Raw genomic sequence first — 10,754 nt, 5'->3', positions numbered from 1 at the left:
GCTAATTTTTTCTATATATATATATTTTTAGTTGTCCAGATCATTTCTTTCTATTTTTAAGTAGAGATGGCGAGGGGGGGGCGGAATCTCGCTCTTGCTCAGGCTGGTCTCGAACTCCTGACCTTGAGCAATCCACCTGCCTCAGCCTCCCAGAGTGTTAGGATTACAGGCGTGAGCCACCGCACCTGGCCTGAAAACAAAATTTTTAATGCTACCAAATAATACTCATTGCTATGCACAGCAGCACCAAAGAGATTGAGTCCTAAGATCCACAAAGGATCATAACGGTTGGGGTAGATTTGCTATAATCAGAATGGGACTCAACTGGTACCCCCATGGGAACAGTCTTATATTTAGGTTCAATCCAATTTAAAATTTTACTTCTATATGCTTTTATTAAAATAAACCACAAATACGTATTTTCCATGATTTAAAGACTCCTTTATATGACATTCTTTGACACCTAATCAAAAGTGTATGTATATACTTCAGCTGATTTAGATTCTGTCACTCCCAAAGTCCCCCCTCATCCCACCACCACCAAACAAACACTGAAAACCATGAACCATCACTTTTTTTTAAGAGACAAGATCTTGCTGTGATGCTCAGGCTGCTGGAGTGCAGTGGCATGATTATAGCTCACTATAGCCTCAAACTCTTGGGCTCAAGTGATCCTCCTGCCTCAGCTTCCTGAGTAGCTGGGACTTCAAGCACACATCACGACACCTAATTTTTTTTTTTCCCCCATAGAGACAGGGTCTTGCTATGTTGGCCAGGCTGGTCTAGAACTGGACTCAAGCAATCCTCCTCCTTCAGCCTTTCAAAGCACTGGGGTTGTAGGCATGAGCTACCACACCTAACCTGAATCACCGTTCTTTAAAGCTGTGGTCCCCAACCCCAGGGCCGTGGAGTGGGTGGAATGGTAACGGTCAGTGGCCTGTTAGAAACCAGGCCACACAGCAGGAGGTGAGCGGAGGGTGAGCCAGTGAAGCTTCATCTGTATTTCCACCTGTTCCCCATCACTGGCATCACCGCATAAGCTCCACCTCCTGTCAGATCAGCAGTGGTATTAGATTCTCATAGGAGCAGGAACCCTACTGTAAACTGCACAAGTGAGGGATTGAGGTTGCATGCTCCTTACTGAGAATCTAATGCCTGATGATCTGAGGTAGAGCTGAAGTGGTGATGCTAGTGCTGGGGAGTGGTTGCAAATATAGATTATCATTAGCAGAGAGGTTACTGCACAATAAATGTAATGCACTTGAATCATCCTGAAACCATCCCCACCCCCACCCCAACCCCCACCCCTATCCCCCAGTCCGTGGAAAAATTGTCTTCCATGAAACTGCTCCCTGATGCCAAAAAGGTTGGGGCTGCTGCTTTAAAGGACCTCATATTAGGAGTTCATAGAAATGGGGTGTTTGAAGTCAAATTATAAATCACTGCCTAAGAATAAAAGATCTAACATTTTTGTCTTAGTAGATATACTGTGTGACATATAGTAGGTTATTAAACCTTTTTTCTCTCCAAAAAATAGATCTGAACCCTGCTTCTAACCTATGTTTTAAAAAATATTGGGGGCCGGGCGCGGTGGCTCACGCCTATAATCCTAGCACTCTGGGAGGCCGAGGCGGGTGGATCATTTGAGCTCAGGAGTTCAAGACAGCCTGAAAAAGAGCAAGACCCCGTCTCTACTAAATATAGAAAGAAATTAGCTGGACAACTAAAAAAAAAATCTATATAGAAAAAATTAGCCGGGGATGGTGGTGCATGCCTATAGTCCCTCCCAGCTACTTGGGAGGCTGAGGCAGAAGGATTGCTTCAGCCCAGGAGTTTGAGGTTGCTGTGAGCTAGGCTGACGCCACGGCACTCTAGCCTGGGCAACAGAGCCAGATTCTGTCTCAAAAAAAAAAAAGAAATAAAAAATATTGGGAAGGAGATGGATAAAAAGGATCTAAAGAGCTTTTGAGTTTGTCAGCTCCATAAACTCAAATTATTTGAAGACATTGCTAAGGTCCTCTTTCTCTTGATTTTTTTGAGCTGAAACAGATAAGACAGTTGTTGGTTCATCAGTGGCCTCTGGCAACACTGCCCCATCCCCATCCTCTCCCACCTCTCCCACTTCGGATGCTACTGCCTCTCTGGAGATGAACAATCCTCATGCCATCCCACGCCGGCACGCGCCGATTGAACAGCTTGCTCGCCAAGGCTCTTTCCGAGGATTTCCTGCTCTTAGCCAGAAGATGTCACCCTTTAAACGCCAACTATCCCTACGCATCAATGAGTTGCCTTCCACTATGCAGAGGAAGACTGATTTCCCCATAAAAAATGCAGGTAATGCAGCAACTACCTGACTCAGTGGGTACTCTAGCACTAAAGCACTATTATCACCTTCCCGTGGAGACAGTAATCCCATCAAACTAGCCACTACCTCTCAGCCAAACTGCTTGCAGACATCAAGGGTCTCAAGTTTCCATTCTTATTCTTCCATTTGGGACCCAGCAGGGAATTAATTAAAGAGGCTTTAGAAATATATACATTTAAATAGAATTACTAGCAGATGTACCAGAAGAAATGGATAAGTGCTCATTGTCCTTCTGGCTGGTTGGCTCCATGGGAGGAAACTCTGAACAGGTCTCTCCTATATATATGGAATCTATTGTTCATCATAGACAGTGGGCTTGCTCACAAATATTCATTACCTCTCAGAACTGCCACACAGGCCTTTGTGTGCCTCTGTACAGCTGAGCTAGCCCCTGTAGCTCTATCCTCATCAGATAATCTGAAGCTAAAGTGTTAAATCTGGTCAGTGCTTTTATTGGGCCTTATTTTGCTTCTCTCTGAGACATGTCAAGACATTGCTGTAACAGAATATGAGGAAGCTCTTCTCAATAGGGCATTCCCACTGATGGTATAAAAGTAGAGTTAAGTTCTTTTGACAGATGAAACTAGGCCTAAAGAATAGTTGGACTAGATGATTACTGAGGGTCTTTTTAGCTCCCAATTCCTATAAAAACTGAAACCCCAGATGCTTCAAGTACCTTGTTTTAGTGTCCCTCTGTCGCAGATGGGGAACAAAACTATTCTTTTTACAGAAGAGCAAACAAATGTTCAGCACACATAATTAGCTTCCTCAGTGATATAAAAGTATCCTAGAATCAGTATTAAGAACAAAGTCTCTAGAGTACTATACCTATGTTCACTTTTTCATGTTATCACTGTTCATGTACTTGGTACTAGACACTTGGGAGAAAAATGAGAGTGATGACATTATCACAGTTTGTTACAGAGAAAAGCACTAAGCATCCACTGGTGCCTCAGACTTTAACCCATTTTTCTGACAGAATTACTAACTGGCTCCAGAACTCAATTCAGACCACAGCCTTGGGAACAGGTCAGAAGGCATACAGGTTACAGATGTCTTCTAGAAAGTTCTAGTTAGGTGAACATCTTAGCACAAAAAGAGAACACCAAATTCCCAAGTTACAAGAAAAGGAAATAAAGAAATTTGGGGATTTGCAAAGGAAGAAGGTGTACCTTAGTACGTGAATTGTTGACATTTTATACTTTCTCATCTGAAAAGCCAGTGAAATCATGCTCAGCAAAATGTTTGAAGCTGCGTTTGTAGCCCTACCAGACAGTTAATTGAGTCTTTTTCTTCCACATACAGTATCAAATGGTAGCTTGTGTCATCTGTTATATTTTAGGATTATTCCATTTTTCTGTATTAAGCCATTTTCTATTTGCTTTGCAGTGCCAGAGGTAGAAGGGGAGGCAGAGAGCATCAGCTCCCTGTGCTCACAGATCACCAATGCCTTCAGCACCCCTTCGGAGGACCCCTTCTCTTCTGCCCCGATGACCAAACCAGTAACAGTGGTGGCACCACAGTCTCCTGCCTTCCAAGGTTGGTGCCCTCTGACTTGCTCAGCTGTTCTCTTTAAAACTAGTACATTTAATATGCAGCTCACTAACTGTAAGTTGGCATCCTGAGCTTCCCAAGAGCTGGTTAGACCCATTAATTTCCCCCTTTGGTAATGTCTTAGATTCATTGATTTCCCTGTTCAACAATGTCTTTGTGCTTTGTTCCCCTTCCTGTTTCCTAAGATGTTTGCTTTTGTCAGTTTGCATGTATGTGCCCATTTTTCATCCTATTCTATTAGGACTTTTCTATAGTCCCAACCTACTGCTTTATTTGCCGTTTGACTATGAAGGGTCAGAGTGTCCAGCCAGTTTTCCAAAAGCAATAGTCATCAGAATTGGTTCAAATTTTATTCTCTCTTTAGCGCAATGGTTCTTAACTGGGGGCAAAATTTGTTATTCATTGTCTGGAGACATTTTGGGGTTTCACAAGTTGAGGAGAGGGGTGTTGTTACTGGCATCTGGTTAGAGGCCAAGAATGCTGCTAAACATCCATCAGTGCACAGGACAGCACCTACAACAAAGAATTATCCCACCTGAAATGTCAGTAGTGCCATGGCTGAGAAGCCCTGGACTCGGCCTAGTCTCTATCATGTAACAAGAAGGCTCATAAATAATAAGGCATTTCTTTTGGCTCTTTAGTTCATTTCATCTTCTATAACAGTGTCCTCAAATTTGCCTTTGTGGCATTGAAGAACTTACAAGTTATTTTCAGAGATGCTGAATTAACAGTGAATATTGACTCAGAGGTGCTGAATTAACAGTGAATATTGACTCAGAGGTCAACAAAAAAATTTATGTAATTTAAATTACAAACTTCTAGAATTAGAGCTCCTATAATTACTCTTTCTCCACTTCTTTTGAGAAGAGGGCTCAGAGAAAGTTCTGCTCTGGAGACAGTGCCCTCCTCCTTTTGGAGGAAGCTACATGCTTTTCCTCCAGGCGTCTTTCTCTTGCTCTCCCACTTTAAGTAAATCTTTATAGTCATGTGCACCAAATAGCTTTTCATGTCATCTAACAAACATAAGACCAATAATAATAATAGGCACAATTTATTAAGCACTTAGCACAGTACCTGCCACATTGTGGCAAGTACTGATTCATTGTCTCATTTAATCCCCCAACTACCCCATGAGGTAGGTATTATAGATGAGAAAAATGAGGCTCAGGGAAATTAAGTAAATTGCCCAAATCATACAGCCAGGATTTAAACTCAAGTATTTTTGAATATAGTACCCATTACATTCTACTGACTCTATCTGTTTACAAGGCACTGAGTGTACAAAATTGAATAGAACATTTCAATTTCCTTTCCCTGCCTTTAAGGAGATACTGGTCTCTAGATGAGACAGTCTTTTTTTAGACAGTCTTTTAGTACCAACACCATAGGCATAGTTGCCAGTCTTAAGAGGGAATAATTATACTGTAGGGCAGGGGAAGGTGCTTGTCTGCTCCGTATTAAATATGATAGAGAGCTGAGCTAAAGCATAGAAACTGGTATAGATATCTGGAATAAAGGTTAAGAGATTTTAATAAAGGAAGATGAGGAAAGAATAGTAGGTACTTTGAGATGTTATGAACATTACTGAGGGAAAAAAATCTTAAACAGAGTGATGAAATTATGCAGCAAATTACAAATTTATTAAGCAAATGAAAACATATTGTTTGATTTCTCATCTTTAATATGGGGATAATACCAGCCTTATGTAAGTTTTAAGAGAACTAAATGAGATGATGCATATAAAATACTATTAGTCTAGTGCCTAGCACATAATAAGGAATCATTATATATATATGTATATTTTTTTTAAGTTTTAAGAAGGAAACATCTTGGAGTAGTCATTATATTTAACCCATTATTATTGCTGGCATAATTTGGCCTTTTGGAAAAGTATAGAAGAGGGAAATTTTTTTTATTTAATTACGCCAAAGGCTAATTAATAAACACAGCTCTGTTCAACTTAATTTGAAATTTTGTTTGTTTTTTGGGGTTTTTTTGAGACAGAGTCTCCCTCTGTTGCCCAGACTAGAATGCCGTGGCGTCAGCCTAGCTCACAGCAACCTCAAACTCCTGGGCTCAAGTGATCCTCCTGCCCTCAGCCTCTTGAGGAGCTGGGACTACAGGCACATGCCACCATGCCCGGCTAATTTTTTCTATTTTTAGTAGGTATGGGGTCTCACTCTCACTCAGGCTGGTCTTGAACTTCTGAGCTCAAGCAATCTTCCCACTTAGGCCTCCCAGAGTGCTAGGATTACTGGCGTGAGCCACTGCACCAGCCTGAAATTGTTTTTGTAGGCTTCATTTTCATTTCTTCCCATGTACGTATTTCCCTAGTACAATCATTTGACTTTATTGGTACGACCATTTTAATTATAACCTCTAATTCCCTCTTTGACCAAAGGTATATGTATCCATTGCAAGAGAGCATGGTTATCCCAACAGCATCAACTCTTCTGTCTTATCTGTTCCACCAGTATCATACATTGGCCTGACTGACCCAACTCCAAGGGATCACTTGTACACCCCGCATGAATTAACTGCATTGATGTTGTCTGCTCCCATTGTAGCTAATGGCACTGACTCAGCCTTCCATGTGCTTGCTGCTAAGCCAGCCCATACTGCTCTTTCACCTGTAGCAATGCCTGTGCGTGAAACCAACCCCTGGGCCCATGCCCCTGATGCTGCTAACAAGGAAATTGCAGCCACATGTTCGGGTAAGGTGGCCATAGATGGTGGTGAGGATTCTGGGATCAGATAAGTGACCTTGGTTCTAAAATCAGCCAGTTACCTGAATGGGAACTAGGAAGCAATCCTTTTAGGGCAAGGATGTTCCCTCCTAGAAATAATCTATTAGGAGAGGATGGCTAAAGAGATTAACAAAAGAGATCAGATTTATAGTCCTTACGACTATGGAACTGAACTTTTATGAAAGAGCTTTTATAAAATGCAGATTCCTGGGCTCCACCTCAGAGAATCCATCACTGGATTTGGTGATGTGTGGATATACCTGTAGGAAGAGGGGACCCTGCCTCCTGCAATGGCAGGACTACAAAAAGTCCTACAAAAAGCACTTTATTTTTGCTTTTCTGTGTTAGTTTTTCTATAATGAACATCTATAAAACCAAGAAGTTTTAAAATAGTCATAAAGGCAGTTCACCAGAAAGACCCCGTATGTCTGGAAGCCAGGCAGGGGCTGCCAGGCATAGGCCAGGTCCTTGGTTATTTTCTTTTTGCCCTGTTAGAGCAGAAGATGAATCACCTCAGGCCTGTTAGAGCATCTGTAAGCTAGTTGCTGTATTGATGGATGAGCCATTGCAACAGGGAAGGGATTCTGACACCAGCCAGCTGCCTTGGTTCAATGAATTTGAGCCATATCTAGAAAATGCCTCAACGTGGCTGAGACAGCATCATTGCCTGACAGGTTCTCTTCGTCCTACCACAAAGTCTTCTCATCTCCCAAAACCACAAAATGTCCCATTAGGGGGACTTGTTCCACATGTTAAGATCAAATAATCAAGGTTAAAAGGTGAGGAAAGAGGCCCCCTAACTGATTCTTTTGTCTCTCTTCATCTTGTTTCCAGGGACCGAGTGGGGTCAATCTTCTGGTGCTGCCTCTCCAGGTCTCTTCCAGGCTGGTCATAGACGTACTCCCTCTGAAGCCGACCGATGGTTAGAAGAGGTGTCTAAGAGCGTCCGGGCTCAGCCGCCCCAGGCCTCAGCTGCTCCTTTGCAGCCAGTTCTCCAGCCGCCTCCACCCACTGCCATCTCCCATCCAGCACCACCTTTCCAAGGGAACGCATTCCTCACCTCTCAGCCTGTGCCAGTGGGTGTGGTCCCACCCCTGCAGCCAGCCTTTGTCCCTGCCCAGTCCTATCCTGTGGCCAACGGAATGCCCTATCCAGCCCCTAATGTGCCTGTGGTGGGCATCACTCCGTCTCAGATGGTAGCCAATGTGTTTGGCACTGCAACCCATCCTCAGGCTGCCCACCCCCATCAGTCACCCAGCCTGGCCAAGCAGCAGACATTCCCTCCGTATGAGACGAGCAGTACTACCACCAGTCCCTTCTTTAAGCCTCCTGCTCAGCACCTCAACGGTTCTGCAGCTTTCAATGGTGTAGACGATGGCAGGTTGGCCTCAGGAGACAAGCACACAGAGGTTCCTGCAGGTACCTGCCCTGTGGATCCTTTTGAAGCCCAGTGGGCTGCATTAGAAAACAAGTCCAAGCAGCGTACTAATCCTTCCCCTACCAACCCTTTCTCCAGTGACTTACAGAAGACGTTTGAAATTGAACTTTAAGCAATCCCTATGGCTTATGGATGTTGTCCATACTTAGACAGGGGGCAGAGGTCAAAGGAGCAAAGGGGACTTTGTCTTCCTGATCAGTACTCTTTTCACTAATCCCAAAGGTCCCAAGGCACAAGTCCAGAAAACAGAGTACAGTAAGGGGTGATTTTGAAAGACATGGAGAAAACCATTCCTAGAAAAAAGCTGCCTTGCAGTTAGTTAGGCTAAAGTAGTCGAGGAAATGTTGCCCTCTGTACCCCCTCTTCCCTCACCCCCTTACAAATCTCTGGCAACAGAGAGGCAGACATATCTGAACAGGAATCTGTATTCAAAGCACATTTACTGGAATATAAAACACAACGGGAAGCATAACAATCTCCCTTTGTTTTTCAGGCCATTCACCTGCCTCCTCTCAGTACTGGCCTTAGAGATCAAGAATAGACTGGTTTGTGCTCAGGCTAGGGAAGAGAGGGGGCAGGCTGTGCTGCCAGAATTCCCAGGAGGGCATATCAGCAACTGCCCAGCAGAGCTATATTTTGGGGGTGAAGTTGAGCTTCCATTTTAAGTAACAGAATAAATATTATATATATCAAAAAAGCCAAAATCTTTATTTTTATGCATTTAGAATATTTTAAATAGTTCTCAATATAAGAAAGTTGTATGAGTTGTAAGTAATCTTGCCAAAGGTAAAAGGGTTAGTTGTAAGAAATTGTACATAAGATTGATTTATCATTGATGAAATAAAAGGAGGAAAGATTGGAAGTTGCAGACGGGATCCCTAGCTTGTTTACTATCATTCATTGTAAGTAACACATTGCAACAACAATCATGCTTATGACCAATGCAGTCACTAGGTTGTAGTTTTAAATAATGAAAGCAGTATTGTCCTGGTTTTAAACCTATGGTGAAATTCTAATGTCATTATTTTAATGGAATCAATCTTAATATGCTCTATAGAGATTATGTATTATCTTTTATATATTGCTGCAATTTCCTTATGTTAATCCTTTACTTTGTTTTAACACTAAGGTAAAACAATGACATAATCATACCACAGAAGGGAACACAGGTTACTGTGTTGGTTTATAATGTGGGTCTTGTTTTGGCCTTTAAATTCTGTTTCCACAGTTTTGTGGGTATGGGGATTCTTCTTTATTAGCTTTGTGTGTGTGCCACCCCGACGTTTTTGGTGAGCAGAACATCCCCCATTGCCAGTTGCAGCCACTTGACTTTGGGTAACATGAGATCCCATCTTATTTTTACTTTTGAATGCTGGCCTTACAATCAAATGTAAGTTATATATATTTGTACTGATGAGAATTTATAATCTGCTTTAACAAAAATAAATGTTCGTGGTAGAAGCTTTTGCCCATGAAGGGCTGTTCTTTCCCTTTTTTTTTTTTTTTAAGCAAATGAGTTTACTTTGGGGTTTTTTCGACTTATTCTCTCTCCATTCTATGGCTGCTGCAGATCCCTAGTTTAGTGGCCAGAAAATCATTTATTAGGACTAGAATATCCTTAAAATTCATATTTTCACTCATACTTTTAAGTTTGGCTTGATCCTGCGTGCATCTCTAAAGTCACATTCTTGCTGCTCAAGGTGTGTTCTGGAAAAGCAGCATGGACTTCACCTAGAAGCTGGTTAGAAATGCAGAATCTCAGCCTCCACCTCAGGGTTGGAGCAGTGCTTCTCAGCCTGGGCTACACAGAAGAATTACCTGGGAAGCTTTTAAAATCCTAATGGCTGGCCTATACTCCAGTACAATTAAAATCGAATTTCAGGAGGGGAGAACCCCAGGTTCAGTTTTTTAAGCTCCCAGTATGGAAGAGGGTTGAGAACCACTGGTCTAGAGTGATTTTACTCTCACCTCTAATCTTATATTCTGTGGCTAGTTCTATTATTAGAACTAACCTGCAAAGGGCAAGCTAACCTCAAACTTACCTTCTGAAGTATATATACCAGTAGGCCAAATTTTGGGTTAAACTGGAGGGTCCAAGAAAGTGGCCCTTATTTTCCAATTTCTGTAGCAAAACCAGCCATGGTAAATGAAAGGGGATATTCCTCTGTATTTTCTTAATGGAAAGAAAAAAAGACCTCTGCCCCTGGCCCATGTTCCTTTTTTGAATGAGAGGTAGACTGAGAAGTATCACTCACCCATGATGTAGTTCGTCTCTTTTCCGGCCAATGTGTTAGTAATAAAAGTCACCTTATAGTGCTTTGTCCTTGTAATGCCTGTCTTTTCCTGTGTCCAGCAATAACATTTGATACAGACAGTCCTCTGGAGGATTTGTAGAAAGTTGGAAGTTTACTAAATTCACACCTCTTGTTTTAGCATGGAAGAATCAGAAGTTCTGAGAGATGAAGAATGATTTCCTCTAACTCAAACCATTTCTGAAACCACTTCGCTGTTATTGCATTGCCCTCACCACCCCCTCCCATTAGTATCCCCATCCTGGTAATGCTGTTAGTATAGTCTTGGTTTTTCTCTGGTGGCAAACATTTTGCTTCACAGATTCCTACTTACTTTTAAGGAAGAGTAGGGGCTCCTC

The 10,754-nt window shown here is 42.3% G+C and overlaps 1 protein-coding gene across 1 annotated transcript in view; it reads left to right on the top strand.

Annotated features, from left to right (window-relative positions):
• Positions 1–9,565, top strand: part of NUMB (numb homolog (Drosophila)) — a 91,743-nt gene extending 82,178 nt beyond the window's left edge. The window contains exons 6-9 of the mRNA XM_012656052.1: positions 2,041–2,334; positions 3,755–3,904; positions 6,487–6,633; positions 7,501–9,565. Coding sequence (XP_012511506.1) covers positions 2,041–2,334; positions 3,755–3,904; positions 6,487–6,633; positions 7,501–8,216 — 1,307 coding nt within the window. The 3' untranslated portion in view covers positions 8,217–9,565. The remainder of the gene's footprint in view (positions 1–2,040; positions 2,335–3,754; positions 3,905–6,486; positions 6,634–7,500) is intronic.
• Positions 9,566–10,754: the final 1,189 nt, after the last annotated feature.

This window comes from Propithecus coquereli, unplaced genomic scaffold (genome assembly GCF_000956105.1).
Source record: "Propithecus coquereli isolate 6110/MARCELLA unplaced genomic scaffold, Pcoq_1.0 Scaffold5, whole genome shotgun sequence".
In the NCBI taxonomy this organism is placed as follows: Eukaryota; Metazoa; Chordata; class Mammalia; order Primates; family Indriidae; genus Propithecus; species Propithecus coquereli.
This window is presented reverse-complemented; position numbering and strand designations above follow the sequence as displayed.